At 34.0% G+C, this 24,520-nt stretch overlaps 1 protein-coding gene across 1 annotated transcript; it reads left to right on the plus strand.

The window, feature by feature from the left end:
• The first annotated feature begins 9,793 nt into the window (after positions 1–9,793).
• Positions 9,794–11,046, plus strand: LOC127081896 (uncharacterized). The gene is made up of 2 exons (XM_051022123.1): positions 9,794–10,102; positions 10,258–11,046. Exons 1-2 carry the CDS (start codon positions 9,794–9,796, stop codon positions 11,044–11,046), a joined length of 1,098 nt encoding a protein of 365 aa, XP_050878080.1.
• Positions 11,047–24,520: the final 13,474 nt, after the last annotated feature.

A 24,520-nucleotide genomic window follows, 5' to 3' on the forward strand; every position in this document is an offset into this window, starting at 1 on the left:
ATAGAACTTCTTGAGAAGCATTAGGCAATACTGACTTATGAAAGTTATTTCTTCGGCTTGCTTGATTTGCAAGCTTAGGAAATATGTGATCTCTCCAAAAAGAGACATTTCAGATTCTTCATGCATCAAACTTGCAAACTCTCGACAAAGAGATTCATTAGTAGAACTGAAAATAATACCATGTGCATAAATTTGAATTAAAAGGATATGTTTTGCTTTGCATCTAATAAACAAAGTGGTGTCGACTTTAACACGATTGAATCCTTATTTGATTAAAATTTCACTTAATCGCTCATACCAAGCTCTTGGAGCTTGTTTGAGTCCATAGAGGGCTATTTCGAGTTTAAAAGCATAATTAGGATTATCGTGATCCTTAATCCCAGGAGGTTGAAAGACATATGCCTCTTCATTTATATAGCCGTTAAGAGAAACATATTTAACGTTTATTTGATAAAGCTTAAACTCCAGATAGGAAGCGGATGCCAAAAGAAGTCTAACAGCTTCTAGACGAGCTATGGGTGCATAAGTCTCCTCGTAGTCTATTCCTTCAGTTTGACTATATCCTCTTGCCACCAGTATTGCTTTATTTCTAGTAATTACACCATTTTCATTCATCTTGTTCCTAAATACATCTCTAGTGCCAATGGCGGTTTTATCAACTGAATGCGACACGAGGTTCTAAATATCGCTACATTTAAATTGGATAAGTTTGTGAGTGCAACTTTGTTTAGATGTATTTTGTATGATGTCAAAACTAGGATACTTAGTGTTAATGTATATTGGACGGTATCCTCTGATTCTCTATGTGCATCTTAGAATTAGGAAGCATAAAAGAATTTGGAAACAACTTGGGAAAGGTCTGATGCGTGAAAAATAAGTTTTTTGTGAAAAATGAACGAAAAATAAGTTTTTGTAAAAAATTGCATTATAGGTTGACACATGTTGCCTATAGGTTGACACATGTTGTCTACAGGTTGACGCATGTTGTCTACATGTCGACCTATATAAACATTTTCACTACTATAGGTCAACACATGCATTCTATAGGTTGACACGTATGCTGCAGTATTAAAACCTGTAGCTTTTGTTTCATGTGCTGACTCCTCAGGGCGACACATAGAAGCACATAACTACTACAGGTCGACGCATGACCTTAAACAGGTCAACGCATGTTGTTTACAGGTCGACGCATAGATTTTACAGGTCGATCTATATGATAATTTTTTTGAAAAATTCATATTTTCTCCAAGTTATTTGCATTTCCTTTTGCCATAAATCACTTATGCATATAAATACTTCATACATACATCATTCTATGGTAAGGTTTCTAGAGTGAGTAAAACCTACATGAATCCAGGATTTCAAAGCATCTCATCATCTTCAATTCAATCTATGCATACACATAATCAAACTACACATAATCGTTTTTTTCATTGGGTGCCATCTAGATTAGGATTGATAACATCCAATTAGGTTTGTTGTACCAAGAATATTGGGTTGCGATCTTTGAGCGATTCAAATAAGAAAATCGAATTGGGGTTTTCCTTCAAGATCTTTAGGGTTTGAAGGTTTTTGACAAGATTGTGCAATTCAGATCCGATTGAGTGAAAGCCCTGAGACTAGGTATGTTGGCAAAGGAGTAGCGTGAAACGGTAGATTGTGTTGACAAATATTAGGTCCAATAAGTGTACGCTTGGGATTAATTCAGCCGGGTGAAATCCTTGAGACAATGAGGTTGTGCAAGGAAGTAGCAATAACAAGTGAGTTTAAGCGGCATTGTTGGTTACATGATCATTCGCTTGGGATTAATGCAGTCGGGTGAAAGCCTTGGGACAAGGGGTGTCTTGCAAGGAAGTAGCAACAACAGGTGAATTGAAGCGGCATGGTTAGTTACTTGATCAAGATTGATTAAGGTTTTTGGAGGTTTAGAGTCAAGAACAAATTTAGGGTTTGTGGGATTTGATTTCTCATCTCTTGTATTCATACATTTGCAAACTAAGATTTATTGTATTAATATCTCAATTAGAATTTGAATTGAGGGTAGACATACCCATATCAAGGTCGATTAGGGAACAACCTAAATAAATCCTTGTGTACTCTCTCTCTCTCTCTCTCTCTCTCTCTCTCTCTCTTATTTTTTGGTTTGCAAATTGTTGATTACTTTGATTTCTTGATCAACATTGTTTGGATAATAATTTTTTAATCATTGTGAAATGTATGTTGTTATAGTAATCACATACCATTTGGTAGTGATTGGATTTCTACGAACTACAAACACTATACAAACATCCAAACTTTATTAATCGCACACAAAGTGTTCGACAAATTGTTTCAACTAGTTTTTTGTGTGTTGTTATCATTTGAGATATACCTTTACTATAGTAGAGTATTCAATTTAGTGTTTAAGTCGTGTTAATTAACTTGTGGATTATTATCATACCATTGGTACTCATACACATATCCGGACTTTTCAATAGTAGGTTCGGTTAGACGATTTTTGATTCGGAAAATATTTGAAACTTGCTTTTGCGCCATAAATTTTTCTAAGTCAAATTTTTGGATAAGTTTTTAAATTGGGGTTTATTCACCCCCTCTAGATCTAGGCCTATCGTCTAACAAGTGGTATCACGAGCTCCAATTATTTCCGGTCCTAAGATTTGCTTATTAGATAATGGCTACCGAACCTAAAGGGGCATATAATAGAGCACATATTTTCACTGGAGAAAACGGTGGCCATTGGAAAGTTTGTATGCGTATCCATATCAACTTAGTTGATAAGGGTGTATGGGACGTCATCATCAATGGTCCTAATGAAATTGCAATGATCAGTGGTGAAGGCGTCATCGTATAAAAACCGGAAAATCAATGGAATGATAATGATAAGAAGTTGTGATATCATGATTGGAAAACACATAATATTATCATATCCGCATTAGGTGTTCATGAGTATTATCGTGTCTCACATTGTGAAACCGCCAAAGCTATGTGGGACACATTAAAAGTTGCCCATGAGGGAACTAACGAGGTCAAACAAGCTAGGATCAACACATTAAACCAAGAGTTTGAACTTTTTCATATGAAGCATGGTGAAACCATTGCCGATATGCAAAAGAGATTCAAACGTCTTATTAATAAATTGATTGCTCTAGGTAATCCTATCTCCAATGTTATTGATACTAACAAGGTTTTAAGATGTCTTAACAGGGAATAGCAACCCAAGATCACCGCGATTAAATAAGTGAATAATCTTAAAGTACTTGATCTTGCTACTTTGTTTGGCAAATTGGAAGAACATGAGCAAGACCTCACTTGCTTGGAAAAACATGAAAAAGAGTACGAAAAGTTGATGAAGAAAGAGAAAGGTAAAGAAAAGGAAGAGGTAAAGAAGTCTATTGATCTAAAGACTTCTAGTTTCAAGTCCTCAAAGAATGTGCCTAGTGAGTGTGAAGAAAGGGATGACAAGAAATACGATGATGATGATGTTGGGCTATTTGTCAAGAGATACCAAAGGTATATTCGAAAGAACAAAGTCAAGCACTCCGAAGGAAACTTAGCCAAATAAAGGAGTCCAAGTTTTGAAAAGATAAACTTAGAAGTTCTTGTTATAATTATGGTGAAATTGGTCACTATAGACCGAAATGTCCCATGATTAAGAAAGACAAAGAAAGAGGGCATCACAAGAAGTCTAGTAAATCTAGAAGAGGTTATGTAGCTTGTGAGAGTGAAAGTGATTCCTCAAGTGATGAGAGCTTCAATTCAAGTGTAGAATTGGCCCGGATTTGTCTTATGACAAATGGAAGGAAGAAGAAACAAGTAAGTACTTCTAAAGTTGAGCTTACTAATTATTTATCTTATTCTCAATTGCAAAATGCCTTTGAAAATATTCATAGAGAGGCCTTAAATGATTTTAATAAATTAGCTTCACATGAAAAAGTATTCTTACACTTATAAGCTAAAGTGTTAGAATCTGAAAGGAAGTTGGAAATTATTAAGAGATTTATGATAGATATTCAAAGTGACAAGAATGAGGATGAAAATCCTTATAGGTTTGGTTGTGAATCTTGTCATAATTGGTAAAAAGAGATAAATGCTCTTTAAGTCAAATTAGACAAAGCCTTACAACCAAAGATTGCTTATTTTATTGATCCGTCTAAGTATGAAAGGTCTTTGAACCATTCATATAAGAAACATATATTTGTTAAAAAGGAGTCTAATAGCAAAGGCATATCTCATTTTAACTTGTTTTGTCTCTTTTATTGCAATAAAGGTTATACTATTGAAAAATAAAAATTTAGGAAACTTTTAGTTCCTAAGGGAGCCTTTCAATGGTTGCCCAAATGCAACCTTGTTTTCACTCACCCCCAAAGATCCAATGAAGATTGGGTATCTAGCACTTGTTGTTGATTTTATAGGATAAATGTCTTGGATCTATGAAGAGAGTATGAGATCTTGTTTATGGATATTCAAGACATGAAACGTGTTACATCTCCCTATTTCGTTGACTTTGTGGCAAGGAAGAAGAGTTGTGTGACCAAAAGGAATTAACTTCTAGTGTTCTTTAATTGGTGGAACTGGATTGATTATTACTAATGTTTTATATCCGAGAGGTGTCAAAAAATATTGTTCTTAATGATATAGGTTATCTTAGACAAGGCATACTCAAACTCATCAAATTAGGGATTGATCAACCTAAGATGAGAAAACGTGAGGAGTAGCAAAATAATTATCATAATTAAACAAGATTGAAAGTCCAAATATTAGGATGATCATAAAATCAATAATCTTCTTGAATACATTATTAATCAAACTTTCAAGTACTTTGTCAAAGTAACTTAAACGAAAAAGAAATTTATTTGCATAAGTGTAAAAGTGGTAAGCAAGTACATTTCTTCAGAAAACTCATTTTTTTGCTTGCGTATGGGTACTTTGAGTATATATTGAAGTTTACCATAATTTTGGCCACCCCGAATCCTAACACTAGAATTCATATTTATAATGCTATGAAACTAAATGTCTTCCAACGTTCAAATGCCTTTCCGTCTGTCATGTCATTTTTACATGCTTGACAACTCTTCGATTGATCTCCACGTGTCCTTGGTATTTTGGATAAGACCAAAAGACAATTATTTCAGTTTGAATTTTGAAAATGCTTTTAGTCGAATCCCTTCGATCTATCGAATTTTATAAGTGACAAAATCTCTTGAAAGTTACTAAGTACCAGACCAGATTCTTCAATGTCGAATACTGTTGTTTCTTCTTCCAAAATCTCTTGAAAGTTACTGTTGTTTCTTCAATGTCGAATGTTGTTGTTTCTTTTTCCAAAATCATTGGTCGAATGTCGATTTTTTTTTTTTTTGAATTACTTTGCTAACAAACACCAACAATAATTCTAAAACTTTCAAGCAACCCTACACAATCTGAAAATATCTTTGATTATGTTTTTAACAAATAATATATATGTATATAATAATAATAATAATAATAATAATAATCTATTTAATATAAATTCAAGGTTGTCAAATATATCTACAAAACTTGGAAATAATATTTTATAGAATGAAAGATTATGAAAATGAAAAATAAAATATAAAATATAAAATAAATTAATTATGAATATTAACCAACAAATAAAATGATTTTTATATAAAATATATTATTTAATTGATCTGTGTAGTTTGTATGATTCTAAATAAATAAAGTCACTAAATCTTTTTTTAGAGACAAATATAATAATATATTATACATAAGATAAAAGAGAAGAACATGATTTTCTATAGATGATATTATTTTTAATAGTGGTAGTTAAATATTATATAATTATTCATATTTATTATTATTATTATTATTACTTTTAATACTATAGCTTAATATTCTAATATTTTTATTATTTTTATTATTATTATTATTAATTATTAATGAAATATTATATTATTATATATTATTTATATTATTAATAATGGTGGTTTATTATTATTATTATTATTTATTTTTCTTAATGTAGGGTCAAATTATTAAATAATAAAATTAGAATTTTTGCCAAAAGTTGCTATCATGATCACTCGTGACTAGGGTTGCCATCATGACAAGCTTGAATATATATATATATATATATATATATATATATATATATATATATATATATATATATATATATATATATATATATATATATATATATATATATTTTTGTACTTTTCCTTTTTTTTTAATAAAAAATTATTGGATTAGTTTAAAAACTAAAATGTACAAGGCGATCACACATATCTAACCCAAAAAAATATCAAGACAAAAGAATCCAAAAAAACAACGAGAGCTATTTCATCATCTTAAATGAGAGAATATATAGAGTTAAATCCAAAAGAGCTATTTTCATATTAATCCAGCACCTATCAACTATATTCACAATGTTTCCAAAAGTTTTGTCATTTCTATATTATCAAATTGCATAAATTGTTTTTGTTGCGGGTGAAATAATTTAAAATTAATGTTATTAAAAATGAGAGAATATATAGAGTTAAATTGAAATTAAATGAGGATCGAATTAATCAAAAAATTTATATTGATTAAAAAATAAAATAAATAAAATGATGAATTTTTTTAGAAGTTATTTAAAACTAACTATTTAATTAAATAAATTTAATTGTAAATTAAGCATTATATTAGTATAAGTATTTTTAAATGTCATGGATGATTGACTAATTTGATATTTTTTTTTTATAAAAAATATAATAATTTCATTTCTTTGAATTTTTTTAATTGAAATATTTAATTAGGATAGTTACTAATTGATTTTATTTAATTATGACAGTGACTAATTGAAATATTTCTTTGATAATTTTTACATTATTATTTTAATTCATATTTATGGTTGTATTTTTATTAATTTTATAATAATATTTAAGATGGATAGTAGGCTTATTTTGTCTCACTAAAACTCTATTTTTCCTTATGTTTTCTTTTTCATTTTCATAATCTTCTATTTCTCTTTATGTTTTCTTTTTCATTTTTAAAATCCTCTATTATGTTTAGATTTTGAAGATATTTTTAATAGTTTTATTGAAAGATTGATCATGATTTTATATTTTATAAAATATTATGTACAAATAATAAGGAAATAATAAAGATATATTTAAGAATTTTAGTGAAAAATATATTTTAATGTAGTAATTTTCTTATATCCTATATTTGTTATTCATCTTCTTATAATTGGATTGCATTGTAAAAAATAGTATGACCATTCATATATCTCCTCTAAACTTGAGAAATCGATTACCAAAAAAATAACATTTTTTCATCCTTTTATATATGATTTAAAACTTTGGATTTTTTTTTAGATAAGTGTCTCCGTGCTAGTAATTTATTGCTTCACACTTACATATGGGTAATTAATTTTCTCTACCTTTTTCCTTTATTTTCCAAAGATATATACCGGATACAAATGTGTTAAATAAAAATAATATTTTTAAAAATATTTTATATATAAAAATAAAACAATTATAATATATTAACTATAACCTTTAGACTATAATATTTTCAATCATTTTATATTATTTAAATAATAATAAAAATAATAATAAAAATATTATATATTATTATTTATTATAAAAAATTTACATGCGACAATAAATACTTAATTTCTTTTATCCAATTTCAACAAAAACATGTAATACATCAAATATTTTTTATCACACTTTAATATATTCATGTTGCTTTTTTTAGAAAATTAAAAAAATGTTTTTTCTTGCTATTGACCAACATATATTCATATAAACATTTGTTGGATAAGGAAATGTGATAAAGTAGTTCTAACTCAGAATTATACCTAAAAAGTTCTAAGGGTAAATCACAAGATTTTAACAACATGATTTACTTAAATCTAGTGGTTTTTTTAAAAATATTTTTGACATGAAAAAAAAATTATAATATATTAATTATAATTTTATCACACTTCATATTTATATATCAATTATAATTTGTTATAAAAATCATGCATCTCACAAATATTTATCACTAAAATATAATTTAAAATATATGTTTTTAAATATCTTTAACCTAAAAATAGAATTACTATAATATATTAACTATAATTTTTTACACTTGATCACTTTCGTTTTTATTTTTATGTAAATGAGTCACAAAGGTATATCTTTGGAGAATAGAATATATACCTATGAGACACATATTTATCGTTAATCAGTTACTTATATTTAATTTCTGCGTTTTCTAATTAAAGATGATAATAAATATAATATATCAATTAAAATTTATTATAAAAATAATATGGAATAAATGTTTTTTATTAAAGACTTACTTAAACTTAAAGTTTTTTTTTCATATCTTCGATATAAAAAAATACAATTATAATTTTTTTTACGGTTCTTTTTCGTAAAGTAGTTTTTTTTTTTCTTTTCAAAAGTGAATCATTGAAAAAATAATTTTTTTCTATAAATTAAAAAATAATTTGACTATATATATTTGAAGAAAGGGTGTGTAATAAGAACCTAAAAAAAGAATATTCTCTCCGACTTTATTTATAATCAAAATTTTTTATTTTTTTAAAATTTAAATATAAATAAATATCAATAAATTTATACACATTTAATATATTTATTCTAAAATTATCTTTGCACTAATTACTTAATATTTTTAGTGAATAATAATTTAATTAAAAAAAAGATATTAATCATTGTTTTATCTCTTTTACCTAAAATCAATAAATAAAGATGAAAAGAAGTTGTTTTGTTTTTTTGAAAAATTTACAGTTTATCACGATGTTTGCTTAGGAAAGAGACGATGATGGGAATACTTTAAAAATATGCAAATATTCAAATAAGGTTTTAAATAGCTGCGTTGATAGCTAAATCCTTGTATTCATGATGATACACATCCTCTCTTTTCTCTATATTTTTTCTAAATTATTCTTCATATTTTGATTAACATGAATTGTTTTTCTTAACTTGAATGATAAAATAAGATTACAATAGTATTATTAGATAAGAGAGGAAAATTATATGTTTGTGATGTAAACGGGGTGGAAAGAAGAAGTTGAATTGAGACATCGAAGAATCACGTGCATTATTTTATTAGAATATTTTTTTTTAAAGTAAAATCTTTTATTTTATTTTATTTTAGTAGTTTAATGATTGGAATTTTACTATTTAAAAGTGAATAAATAAAATGTTACGGATTAGAATTCATGCTCAACATTTAGATATTAATAAATTATTATTTTAATGAGACTAATAAAGCCTTATATTTTAATTCATCTTAATTAATGAAATAAATTTAGTTATACACATTATTGATTCCAATAAATAAATCATAATACATATATTGCTACTACTTTTTAATTATAGAAGCTAAAAATGTTAGTGGCTTGTCAACTCTGCATTTTTTTTAAAAATTCACCATATTAAAAATAAAAAAGAAATTGACAATATAAAAGTTTAATATACATTTAAATCAATAACATATATTATTGTTAAATGCAATTAAATTTCTGTTATTATTTCCAAAAATAACATAATTTAATTGTTGGGTCACTTTAGTTGTATTTTGAGTTGTATTTTTTTTGTTATTTTCTCACTGTATAAATACTCCTGTAATATTCTCAATTTCAATTAATGCCAAATTTACTATTCATCCAATATCATTTTTGTTTTCTCTAATTCTCTCTCAACTTCATCTTCCTCAATTTCTTATCTTCCACCATTGTCAAACCTTCAATTTGAGTCTTTATGTTCTAACATTTGGCATCAAGAGCTTTGGTTATTGATCCTAATCCGCTACAACAATGACAACCGTTTCCAATGATCGAATTCCCACCAATCTCCCGATTCTTGATTCGAAGAACTATGATAAATGGGCGAAACAAATGAATGTCTTGTTTGGTTATCAAGAGGTGCTTGAGATCATCGTCAATGGAGTTACACAATTAGGGGCAAAGGCTACCGACATTCAAAGAGCTACACACAAAGAAGAGAAGAAGAAGGATTACAAAGCCCTATTATTGATTCATTCGTGTGTTGATAACGACAATTTCGAGAAGGTCGACGATTGTGAATCGGCGAAGCATGGGAAATCTTGGAGAAAGCATATGACGGTGTCGTCAAAGCGAAGGTTGTAAGGTTACAAACTTACAAGCGACAGCTCGAGTTAACATAAATGGAAGACAAATAAACGATCAACGACTACATTACGCGCATTACCCGGTTAGTTAATCAAATCAAATCTTGTGGGGAGACGATTCTTGAGCAGAATATTGTATCGAAAGCATTGCGTTCGTTAACGTCGCGTTTCGACAACATAGTTGTGGCTATTGAAGAATCAAAGGATCTAACAACTTTGAGCAAGGATGAATTGCAAAGTTCGTTAGAGGCACATGAACAAAGGATGGATGAGAGAGGCGCCGACAAAGCCAAAGCGGAGGTTGCTTTGCAAGCGCGTTTCAATGAAAAGAACAAGAGGTCGAAAGCAAAATTTGCGGCGAGAGGTAAATCAAATTTTCAGAATTTTGGTTCAAACGATTCGCAAAATTCAAAGCATTCGACGAGTGAAAAGGGTGAAAGTAGCTCCAAGGATAGTGGTCATAGCAATGGTTTTAAGAAGCGTGATATGAGTAAGGTGCAATGCTACAAGTGTAGAAAGTTTGGACACTTTGCAAATTCGTGTCGTGGTAAATCGAATGAGAATCACAATAATGAAGCCAAGGTTGCTAGGGAAGAGGTAGATGATGAGGACACACTTCTAGTAATGATTACAAAGGAGAGTTATGGCATTACGGATGTTCTGGGCAGCAACTACAGTAGTGACAGTTTGCGGGACAGCAGTTGTACCGTTCCGGAAAATAGCGAGAAAACGCATTCGGATCGAAGTGCATTGGTTACCGTTCGTGATGGAGTCCAAGGGAGAGATGAGTGGTACTTGGATTCCGGTTGTTCAACACATATGACGGGTCGAAAAGATTGGTTTGTGCAAATCAATCAAGCGGCAAAAAGTAAATTCAAATTTGCCGACGACACCACTTTAAGCGTCGAAGGGGTATGAGATGTTTTGATCAGAAAAAGGAATGATGGATATTCAAGGATCAAAGATGTCTTGTATATAGCGGGAATTAAGTGTAATCTTTTAAGCATTGGTCAATTGCTTGAAAGAGGATACAAAATTCGTCTGGAGGACAAGATTTTACGCATTTTGGATTCAAATGGTGTGTTGATTCTAAAAGCGTCGATGGCTGCCAATAGAATCTTTAAGGTTGAGTTAAAGGTTATGGAGCATCGTTGTCTAGCTACCGCGGCAAGTAGAGATGAGTGGTTGTGGCATTACCGTCTTGGTCACCTTAATTTTAGGGATCTAAGAATGTTGCAACAAAGTGAAATGGTAATGGGGCTGCCACACATCAGTATTCCAACTGAATCGTGTGAGGAATGTGTGAAGGCTAAACAACATAAGAATCTGTTTAGCAAAGATGCGGGTCGAAGAACCAAAGGCTTACTTGAGGTGGTATGTTCCGACGTTTGCAGACCGATGCAAGTAGATACTTATGGTGGCAACCGATATTTTATTACGTTCATTTACGATTTTAGTAGGAAGCTTTGGACATATCTTATCAAGAGAAAAGATGAGGTATTTGGAGTTTTTCAAGAATTTCAAATCCATGGTGGAGCGCCAAAGCGGTCGTAAGCTCAAAATTCTCAAAACGGATGGTGGAGGTGAGTATACCTCTAGTGAGTTTAAGAAGTTTTGTGATCTTGAGGGAATTGTACGTGAGGTGGTGCCTCCGTATACGCCTCAACAAAACGGGGTTGCCGAGAGGAAAAATCGTACAATAATGAACATGGTGCGTAGTGTCGCATCCGCGAAAAACAACCGGCGGGCTGAAACAAAAACAACACAGAGCCGCCACCGTGCGTTATTTATCCCAAAAGAGGGAAAGGAAACGCTTAGAGTAAACCTGGGAAAAGCATGGTCTCGCGACCAAAGAGAAAGGGTAAGGGAGTCGGTTACGCGAGGGGAAGGTATTAGCACCCCTCACGTCCGTCGTACTCGACGGGATCCACGCTCTAAAGAAAGAAAAGGTTGCTAAAACAAACATCACACACACACACTAAAGATAACGCAGGTGGGGAAAGAGGGGAAAGGGCTCGCTAGGATGTCGCATCCTATGCCTACGTATCTCGTCTGGAACGAGAATCAGAGCTGCCGTAGTTCGGCTCATGCACGCCAAACAAGACACACACAAACACAGGCAAACCTAGAACCCGAACGCCAATCGCTGGACTTACATCGGCTTCCGAACCAAACAAACACACTCAGGATACGGACAGCCAATCGCTGGGCTTACATCCATATCCTGACACACAAAAGGGTTAACAAGCAAACACACACAAAAAGAAAAAAAAGTGCCCGGAGAGACCTCGCACGGTCTCCTGCCTACGTACCTCATCTGGTATGAGGATCAGGGCGACGTAGTTTCCCTGAACGGGAAAGAAATCCTAGCCAGAAACCAAGGGGAGACACACTACTAGGGAGCTGTACTCGAGCCTAGTGTTATCATGCATCATTGCCATATGTTATGGTTTCTATCTACTTGCACAACAGCAAGCTAATCCTAACCAGGAAAACAAGCATGCAAGCATCAATCAAAATAAAGCAAACATTCACATAGCACACACTATATCCAGTCAAGTGAGGCTCAAACAAGGGTGGACTGCCGAGGCAAGTCATCTGTACAGGATAGTGTTCGCTCTTAACCCTGACATTGAGAGTCAGGGTGAAGCAGATGAAAGGTGAGTGAAGATTAGACTTCACAGCTCTTATCCCTGGCCAGGGAGAGCTTCAGACAAAGGAGCGTGGGTCCAGAATGGAGGGACCCTTCTACGCTCAAGACTCTGACTCGACTGTGCAACAGCACAAGATCTTGGGTTAATGTCCCAATGCATCAACACAGTGGTGTGAGCAGAGGGACGACTCAACAAAATAGCGGGGGATAGATTGCATATCCCTTGGGTTCCGCCAATTGCCTCATAGAGGTCTTTACCTGCTTGGGGACAAAGTTAAACAATCACAAACATCGCCTCTTAAGGAGGACTTCAGACAGTTGCCTGGCTAAATAACAAGCCAGGTCTTCCAGACTACATGGAGACAAGAGAGTCTACCTCAACTGGTTTATACAACCAAGCAGCAGCACAGCAAGTTCTTAAAGAACTAAAGCGACTATGGTACCTGGAATCAATCAAGCACAGTCAGTATACCAGACAAACCAAACATTAAACAGCAAAAGTCAAACAGTTAATATATACAGTCAACCAATGCAATGTGCAAAGCACAATCAACTCAATTGAGCCAAGCATCCTACAAAACACACAAGTTAGTTTACAACAAGCAACCAAACTCAATTCAATCAACTTGCATTTTTCTCCTTAAGGCATTTGCATCTCAACCTGAAACACAATTCAAAAGTGAGAAACAAGACCACTAGGACAAGCCTAGGGTCCAAAGGAAATGAAAAATCCAAAACAGAAAGTGAAAATTATTCAAAATCACAATCAAGCAATTTAAAAGCAAAACCAATTGGTCCCATACTCATATCAATCACCATTATCATTTTATGCACAAAAAGCATCAAACATGCAATTTGCAACTTCAAATGACCAAACAGAATGATCAACATCAAATCCATACCAAAACAATTCAATTAATTCCACAAAAATTCCAACCTAAACAGAACACAATCAATAAGTAGCATATCAATTTTCAGCTCATTTGGATCAATGGAAGTATGGAAATTAAATTCATAAAGTTCAGACAAATTCAAGCAAGCCAACACAAGGCATCAAAACAATCATTAACTTCCAAAAATCATAAATCAGTGACAATACATGATAAATGAATGGGATCAAAACCACAATGACCTATAATGTGTCTACAATGCTCATACCAAATTTCATACTCATACAATCAATGATCAGAATTTCACAAATCAAATACCAACATGTGTCACAAAATGTCACCAAATGACCAAACAGAGGGAAAAATTCCAATCAAATAGGAAATGCCATCAATAAATCCAGAAAAATTTACATGTCATCACAACATACATATTCTCAATCATGCAAAAAATTGGCTCAATTCAATGTCCCTAAGCACACCAAATAAAATCATGAAATTCATCAAGCTTGGTGTGACACAAATTGTCACACCTCTATTCAAAAATTCATATCTCCTCAACCAGGGATCCAAAAATTACAAACTACACATCAAAATCACCATCAAAGAGTCCAGAATAAGCACAAAAAATTTCATCCATTTCTTTGAAAGCATCAGCATTTCATGAGAGATATGGCAAAGCATGTACAAATGTGACACATTCAAACAATCCCTAAGCATTTTTATTTTTTACACGTGCACAAAAATCACAAAAATCACCATTATATTCTACACATTACAAGGAGAATCATGAAAAAACCTCACTCAATTTGGATAAAAAATGAATCATCTATGAATTTCTAAAGCTCATGTAATCAAAAATGGAATTGAAATGAAAAAAAGAGAATGAAATAAGAAACTAAATGGAATAATGGCATAACTGTAATTTTTAAACGCCTAGGCAAAACGACGGCGTTTCAATTAGATGCAGTGGCGCGCTGTGAATGGCCAGAAGGTGCGGCAAACATGAATTCAAACCAGGCCATGCGAGTTAAAGATCAAACGCGTATTTCAACGTGTTCTTGAGCAAGAACACTCTAGATTTTTCCAGAAAATGAAGAACAACAAATCTCAACCAAAATCTACAAACTCTATATCAAAAGAACCGTCTCAACTAGCACATCACGAATATGTAACTTGTTTCTCCTAATTCTCAACACACAAAGCAAATCGAACGAAAAAAGAAAGCACATCCAAACTTCAAACTCAGATTTCTCTCACTACACTTAACCAAATCACAAACTACAAGCAGCATGTTGATCTACATTGAATGATCTACAAAACGCATATCAAGATTCAAGCAATGGAGATTTTCGAAACTCTACCTCTTGGAGATTGCAGATCACGATTTGTGCTTTTCCACGTGTAAAAACCAAAAACAGATGAAGCCTGAAGCTATGGAAGTTGATTAGAGTGATCAGCTTGGCTCGAAACAGCTCCAAGTGCAAGAATCATGAAGATGCCATTGTTGTGCAAGCTTTGGACAGTTGGAATTCTTGAAGATTTGGCCACGAATTTTGCAAAACAGTTCACCAATACCACATGTAGAGCATGGATCCACGAAGAATCAACCAAAATGATGAAGAATTCATGAAGAAATGTGAAAAAAAGTGATGAAGTTTTGAGAGAATTTGAGAGGTTTTGATGAAAAAGTTTGTTGCAATCTTGGAGAATGTGAGTATCATTACCAATTCTGTTACAGTTAAGGCTTTATACCAACTTCTTAATCCATCTCTTAATCATAATTAACAAAATTGGATGAATTAGTGTTAATGTGATTTTAAGTGAAAGTCCAAAAATGACCTTTTCAAATTGGCAATGTAACAGTACCATGACAGTTCCAACAAGTCATATTTGCTATTTGGAGTGTGTTGGAAGTGGTTTCATATGCATAGGCCTTGTAAATCTCAAATTCACATGTTCACACCAAAAATTCAAAAGAAACCACTTGAAAAATGACTTTTTGCCTTGAGTATTTTTGATGAATTTTGATTATGCATCATGAAAGTACATGTGAAATGGGGTTTGCTCAAAGAAAGATCATCCATTTTGGCCATTCCATGTGAAAGTTATGCCACTTTGATTTTAGGCATTTTTGAAAAATGATTGGACCATAACTTGTCAACCATGCATGAGAATTTCAAGTTCTTGGACTTTTTGGAAAGGTGAGAGCAAGATCTACAACTTTCATGTTGAACAAAATTTAATTTGAAGCATTTTTGGACATGTAATTTTGTGGTGAAAAACTTTCCATTTTTGGAAACTTCCCTTACAAGTCACTTTCTATTTTTGGCAACTTTTCTCCTGACTTTATTTTCTTCATTCTTGATGTTTGAAATGTCAAATGAAACTTGTTTCAACATGAATGAAGTGTATCCAACTCTCTCCCACCTCCAAATCCATCAGATCAAGCACAGTTGACCACAGTTGACTTTTCTGACTGATAGATGAATTTGGCTATGCACTGATCAGGTTGAGCCTCAAACTCCTGATGAAATGGCTCAATGATGAAACCCTAGCTTCCATAAGCTCAACATAATCACATGATGATCCTCATATCCATTGTAGACCCCATCTCCTTGCCATGCCCTGATTGGCCCAATGCAGCTGATTCAGCTGATTAGGGTTGACCAGTGGTCAAAACCCTAATCTCAAGGTATCTGATCAATCTCTTGAATCCTCTGGCTGATAACAAGACCATGATGATGATGATGTATCAGAGCAACCAAGATCAAGCTCAATTTTCTTGAGAAATCATGAAACCCTAATTTGGACCACAACCCTCAGATGATTAGTGATCCAGTCCAATGAAACCCTAGCCTGCATACATCAACCTTTTATCTTCTGACCAAGACCTAGGAGGATGACTTGCTCCATGTTACCACATGATATGCCAATATGTAATGCCTAATGACCTACAAAATGATATGCAATATGCAAAGCTAGTCCCAAGAGAGGAGGGCAAATTTTGAGGTGTTACACGTAGTATGTGTAGCGGTGTATTCGTCGCTATATGATTTATTGATTAAACCATAAGCAAAGCATACAAAGAAATCGAGTCGCCACCGCACTTTTATTTATCCTAAGGAATGGCTAAAAAGCGAACAAAAGCCTAAGAAGTTTTACACATAGAAAACTAATGAAAAGATCAGAGATCGGGGTAAGGGGTAAATTACGCAATGGGAAGGTGTTAGGCACCCAAAACGTCCTAGGTACTCCTAGGGAGCCCTTTTCACACTTGTTGAATGAAAATGTTATTTGTTTTGAAGATATTATTGTGCAAACATGATTGGGATGATGAGAAAAGAATGTACAAATTTATTATTTTTGTGTTTGAACGGATGAACCCGTTGCCTACGTACCTTTCCATAAAAGGTAAAGGATCAAAACGCCGTAGTTCGGCTAAAAGATTTCCAAAACATGAGTGGGTTCGATTTTAAAACAAGAGCGCTAAGGCTTTTCATTGTCAACGGGAGAAAACTTAACCATAACCAACAATCCACCATGCGAGGACGGCTTCAACATACTAGTGAGGGGTTAACCCTATAATAAGTATGGAAGGCTTACAATCAACTCACTAAGGATAAGGTAAGATTTACATCAACCACTATGATAATTGAAACCTATGGCTAATGTATGAAAACATATTAACAATGGACAAAGCCACAAAATAATTGAATGGGTGAAGTTAATTGATTATGATTATTCACAAAATATGGTCAAAGTATGATTAAGATTCAATTCAAAGAAGTATTAACAAAAGTGGAGTTTGAAAATCAAGGACTTAAGGTCCAGGTTTCTAATTTGAAAAGGCATGAAGATGTTTGCACAATGATACTTTTAAGTATTTAAAAGTCAACAAGTGAAAAGGGGTTTAGAACAAAAAGGATGGATGAAAGGGTGTAAAACTTCTTAGAAGGGTTCACCTCTTGAGATCATATAGAAGATGATTCAAGTGTGTCCTTAGGAATAGGCAATGAGCAATAACAAATAAACAAAACAAATGATACCGGATGCCACTCAATGGACTTACACCAATCTCACAGGCAAAGGTGGATACCGGATACCAATAAATGGATTTACACCAATCTCCTAAAGCAAACATGGATATCAGATGCCAATAAATGGTCTTACTCCAATCTCCTAGAGCAAAACAAAACAAAAGGGTGGATACTGGATACCAATAAATGGATTTACTCCAGTCTCCCAAAGCAAAACAAAACAGTGGATATCAGATGCCAATCTATTTGGACTTATTCCAATCTCCACAAGATGATCATAGGAATACAAACGCCAACAACATGGACTTACAATTGCATCCTCACATACAACCAACCAACAAAAGCTAAACATGGATATCAGATGCCAATCTATCTGGACTTATTCCAATCTCCACAGTATGATCATGGGAATACAAATGCCAACAACATGGACTTATAATTGAATCCTCTCATACAACAAACAAAAAGAAGCAATAAGCAAATAGGATACAAGTTGCCAATAACATGGTCTTACACTCAATCCCTTCCAAATCATAGGAACAATAGCCAATCAACATGGACTTACAATTATCCTCAATGGACAAACAACAATGTCACAAAGATATGAAATGATGATCATGCAATAATGAACAATTAATGATGATAAATGCACAAAGGCACACAAGCAAACATGTACAAATGGATCAAGCCATCAATCAAACAAAGTCACATAGCACACACTATACACAAGCAATTAGGCTCAAGCAAGGGTTAGACTTTAAAGTCAACTGGAACGGGTGAATGGTGCTCTTAACCTTAACATTGAGAGTTAAGGTGAAGTAGATGAAAGGATATGAGGGGTGTGCCTCATGCTCTTATCCCTGGTCAGAGAGAGCTTCAAATGATAGAAGATGTGGGAGTTCAGAAAGTTGGAACTCTCTCCACAAGTTATTGACTCTATAGATATTGGGTTAGGATCCACAATGCTACAACATGTAATGTGAGCAAAGGGATGACACACAGAATAGTAGGAGATGGACTACACATCTCTTTTATCTACCAATTGCCTTCTTCAAAGGACTTTTCCTGCTTGGGGACAAAGATAAACAAGCACAAGCATTGCCTATTAAGGAGGACTTCAGACAGGTGCCTGGCCAAGTAACAAGCCAGGTCTTCCAGACTACATGAAGAAGAGGATGTTATACCTCAATGATAATGCTATCAAGCAAAGCAAAAGCAAATTCACAAAGGAACTATAGCAACTAATGTACCTGAAATCAATCAAATATAATCAGTATACCAATCACAAAGTCAAAACAGACAGATAAGAACCAACAGTCAACACAATCAATCACATGTGCAAAGCACAAGCTCAAATCAAATGAGCTAGAGGCATCCTACAAAATAAACCAAGTTAGTTCATAACAATCAAATAAACCAAACTCAATCAACTTGAATTAATCTCCTTAAAGCATTTGCTTCTTAACCTGAAAATCAAACTCAAACATGAGAAGTAGACCACTAGGACAAGGCCTAGGGTCAAAGGAGGAGCAATAATCCAAAACAGAACATTAAAGTTGATCAAAATCAAGATTAATCAAATAAGAACAAAGTCTAATTGGTCCCATATCAAAACTATGCACCAAAATCATTTCATAAGCAAATCATGTCAAACTATGCAATTTGGAATCACATTGGAGCAAACAGAATGAACACAAGCATATCAATACCAAAATGACTCAATAAATTCCAAGAAAAATCAAGCTTAAACAGCACACATTGAATGAGCAACATACCAAAAATCATAGCATTTGCATAAGTGGAAGCATAGAAATTAAAATTAACAAGTCATGGTATACACAAGCAAGCTCAAACAAGGCCACAGATGGTGCATCAACTTCAAGCAATCATAAAACAGAAACCAAACATGATAAATGAATGCAACCAAAGCCATGGAAAACTTCAAGATGTCTATAATACACATGCCAAATTTCAAGTCCATCCAATAATCACCAAGAATTTCACAAATCATATGAGATCATGACTCACAAAAGGTCCACAATTGGTCAAACAGAGGGAAAATTCTCAAACAAATAGAAAATGCACTCAACAAATCCACAAAAATTCATGAGCAAACTTAACATTCATAGGTATCATCATGCAAAAATTCAGAACAATTCAAGTTCAATAGGCATGGTAAAGAAATTCAAGAAGATGAACAAGAAATGGTGTGACACACATTGTCACACCTCCAAAGATTACATCATATCTCATAATCCAGGAATGCAAAAATCACAAACTATATACCAGAATGACCAGGAATGAGTCTAGATTACACATGTAAAATTTCAAGAATTTTGGATCAACCATCATGATTTCACAAAAGAAATGGCAAGCTATATGCAAGAAATGACATGTGAGAACAAACCCTAGGCAATTATTTTTTCCAACCGTGCACAAATTTATTAAAAATCATCAAAATATAAAGGACATTACAAGGATCATGGCATAAAAAACCTCATGTGATTTGGATTATTATTGAGAGAGTTATGATTTTTGCAATGTAAAAGAAAAATAAAAAATGTGAAATAAGGAGCATGAACATGATTAACATATATGAAAGAAAATACACATGGCAATTGGATTTTGTGTGGAGCGGGGAATCGATCCCCTGAACAATTCAAAAAATGGCGCCACTTAAGTGAAACGCTGCGTTTCACTTAAGTGCGTGGCACAGTGCGATTGGCTCATGGGCCACAAACACGAAATTCTCATGCAACCAAGGCCAATGCAGATTGAAACGCGATCTGGAAACGAAATTCAAGCATTCATCATCATCTTCATGTTGTTCATCATGCTCATGAACTTTTCATCACAGAAATCAACAAGCAATATACCAATCGAATCATCTCATCATGCACATCATTAATCCAGCCTTAATTTCAATTAATTCTAATTATATTAAGAGCATCGATCAAAACAAGTTTCAACATCCAGATTTCAAATCCACATAACTTCCTTAATACTGCGTGAAAACCCTAGATCTAAAGTCCAGAATACTCTACATGCTAAGCTCTACAAGAACCACATGAGAATTGCAAGAAATGGAGCATTCGAGTTCTAACCTCTTTGATGAAGCAGATCTTGATTTGCGTGTTTCAAGGCTCCAATTGTAAAAACAGATGATCTATGATGATGCAGAAGATGAATGAAGGCAAGAATTCAGCTCAACAATGCTCGATCCTCCTGAAAACTCCAACTGCCATGTGAATATGCAATGCTTCAACAGTCAAGATTCAGCATGAATTGTCCATGATTTGCTTCAACAGATCCTCAATAATATCTGCAGATGATGATTAGCACAAGAACAAGCAAAAAGAATGATGCAATTTGATGAAAGAAAGTTGAAAAAGTTTGAGAGAATTTGAGATTTTGAGTTTGGATCTGAGATTGTGAAGTGTTGATGCAGAATTCTGTTATGATTAGGGCTTTATAGCACCTGTTAATCTCACTAGTTAAACATGATTAGCAACAATGCAATGAATTAGTGAACTAAACATGTTATGCAATTTGGCAAAAATGCCCTTATGCAAATATAACCAATGGAATAGTAAGATTTCACTTGCAGCAAGTCACAAATTCTATTTTGAGGCAATGGCAATTGGTTTGGCATGAAAATTGTGCATACTTTTCAAATTCACCTTTTTTCCCACCAAAATTCAAATTGATTCAATTGAAAAATGCACTTTTTATGTGATGATTTTTGATGAAATGTGATGATGGATTATGATAGAGCATGTCAAAAGAGATTTGCTCAAAAAAGAATCACATGAATTGGCCTTTTGGTTTAAAAGTTATGCCTCCTTGAAGTTCAAAATTTCTTGACAATGATTTGATCATAACTTGCCAACCATAAATGAGAAATGGATGTTCTTGGACTTTTTGGAAAGGTGAGAGCAAGATCTTCAACTTTCATGTTGGAAAAAAATTCATTTGAATCTTCCTTGATGATGTAAATTTGAGGAGAAGACCTTTCCATTTTTGGCAGTTTGAAATTACAGGTCACTTACTACTTTTGGAAACTTTTTGTCTGACCTCAAATCCTTCAATGTTGATGTTTGAAATGTCAAATGAGACTTGTATGGACATGAATGAGATCTTTCCAACCATCTCCCACCATCAAATCCCTAATTAAATGCACAGTTGACCATAGTTGAATTTGCTAGGGTTTTGGTTGACTGAGCCATGTTCTGATGAACTTCAAGCCTCTACCACTTGAGAACTTGACTCCAAATAATATCACAACTCATATGAACTCTTGATGAATGATCATGGTGCCCAAATTCTGCAAGAATGGCCACCATCCATTGCTCAATGAATGATTTTGACTGTCTTGACCTAGTTTGCTTCATCTGCAAGTAACAAGGTTAGATGACATATTTTTGTACTTTTGGTTAGTAAACAACTGAAAAGCAATGATATACAAATGCAATACATGCTTAGTGATCAAGAATCACACTCACAAGATAACCCACCCACTTGGAAGGAAGCAAAGGTACACAATGATCCTTGAGGCAATGATATGATATGATATGATGCCATGAGGGATCTTAGGGACAAAATTGGGATCTTACAGATGCCCCTATTTAAGGTCATTCTAGCCGGAGAAGTGAAGTTTAGAAATCTTCATCTCGACGCGGTAGAATGGGCTTAAATAACAGTAATGAGACAAATTTTGGTCCTTAAGAGACCTCATGATGCAGATGTATGCATGCAAAAGACACAAACTCTGTGGGGATATGATTCGCACAGAAGAAAAGACGATCCGTTGGAGTAATACACTCACTAGGAACAGAGACTCTAACAAGACTCTTATGGGGACTCTAATACGGGATAAAAGGAAAAAGAATGCGTGAGCAGGACACGACTCCGAGTTGGGGAAAACAAAAACTGACACAGCATGCGCAAGACACGACTCTGATTAGGGGATAACAGGAATCAGACTGGAGACCTCACTGAGGAAGTGAAAGGACTCACACTGGGGAACAAAAGATTCCAAAGGACAAACCTCCATTGGAAAGACAACAAGCTGACTCAAACTATCCACAAAGGATACTTCGGATAAAATCCGGACTCGGACCAGGAAAAGATTCACAAAGAATCTCCCTGCCGGGGGAAATGCATATACTGGGGAAAACGCCAATATAGCAAAGGGTAAAATCACAACAGGAAACCCACAGGGAAATGTCTAACAAAGAGACTATCCTGGGGAAAAGCAACAAGATGAGGTGTTACCGGTATAAGGGTAACAAGCTCAGGAAGAATGAATATCTAAGACCGGTATAAGGGTGAGAGATATCAATCAACCAAACATCTGAGAAAGACCTGAAAAAGGTACAAAAAACTCAGGGAAGTCTGACTCCACAGGGGACCAAGGTCATAATAGGGAGCAGAAAGGAAGGGAACACCAGGGATACCGAGGTATATAATAGGTGACCGACCAAAATCGTGGATTGGTATATATGCCAACACACTCATCATCCGAAAGGAGGGCTTGAAAAAGCAAATCGCCTTACAGGATAGACATTCGAATCCACAAAGGGAAGACGAATCTTACTCAAACTGGGGACACAAACCCAAAGAGTGCATGAGATATAATATCTATTACCGTCAGAACGTGGATAGAATACTCGCATGAGATATATTATATATTACCGTCAGAACGTAGATAATAAACTCGCATGGTAAGAAACACCAGAGATACCGAGGTATATAATAGGCGATCTACCGAAAACGTGAATTGGTATATATGCCAAAACACTCATCATCCAAAACACAAACTGGTTAAAGGATGGATATTCAATTCTACAAAGAATACGAATCTTGCTCAGCTGGGGAAAATCAACAAAGGAGTCCAACCAAAGAGCGCATGAGATATATTATTCATTACCGACAAACCGTGAATAATATACTCGAAAGGAAAAGACACCAGAGATACCGAAGTATATAATAGGTGACTAACCAAAAAGAGAGACAATCGATACCAAGCATCCGGGTAAACGAAAGACAACTCAAAAGGATAAATTGCAAGCATCCGGCAATTATCCAACAACAAAGAATATTCGACTCCGCAGAGGAAAAACGAATCTTACTCGACTAGGGAAACACCAACGGTTTCAACTGAAGAGTGCATGAGATATATTATCCATTACCGTCAGAACATGGATAACACACTCGCATGGAAGATTATCCATAACCGGTTACTGGGTTAACAAAGGATAAATTGACCGAAAAGAAAGGCATCGGGATACCAAAACTAGGTATATAAAGATGACCAATCAAAGGGAGCAACAACATTACCAACAAAACGGGTAAATGAAAGGCGATCCACTGGGGATAAATTGCAAGCAACCGGCAATTATCCACAAGAACTAGCTGGGGATGCATTGATAAACAATCAATGATCCGGGGAACAAATCACTAGCAAACGGTGAAAAGACCCACTGGCGACTTCAAAAGGAATAACATCGCAAGCATACGACAATGATCCAGAAGATTTGCTGAGGATAAATTGCTAGCATCCGGCAATTACCCAAAAGCAAAGAGGAATATCAACATCGAACAACGAATGAAGATAACCACAAAGAGTAACCATCATCGGTTAGGATGAACTACAAGGTTAACTCTGCAAAGGGGAGAAATTAGGGTTTACAACTACCGAATACGGGGTAGAATACCAAAAATCCGGCTGAAGAAACAAGAGGTTAAACCTACCGACTATTGGGTAGAAAACCAAAGACTCAGCTGAGGATAAAATTGCGAGAAACCGACAA

This window comes from Lathyrus oleraceus, chromosome 5 (genome assembly GCF_024323335.1).
Source record: "Lathyrus oleraceus cultivar Zhongwan6 chromosome 5, CAAS_Psat_ZW6_1.0, whole genome shotgun sequence".
NCBI lineage: Eukaryota > Viridiplantae > Streptophyta > Magnoliopsida > Fabales > Fabaceae > Lathyrus > Lathyrus oleraceus.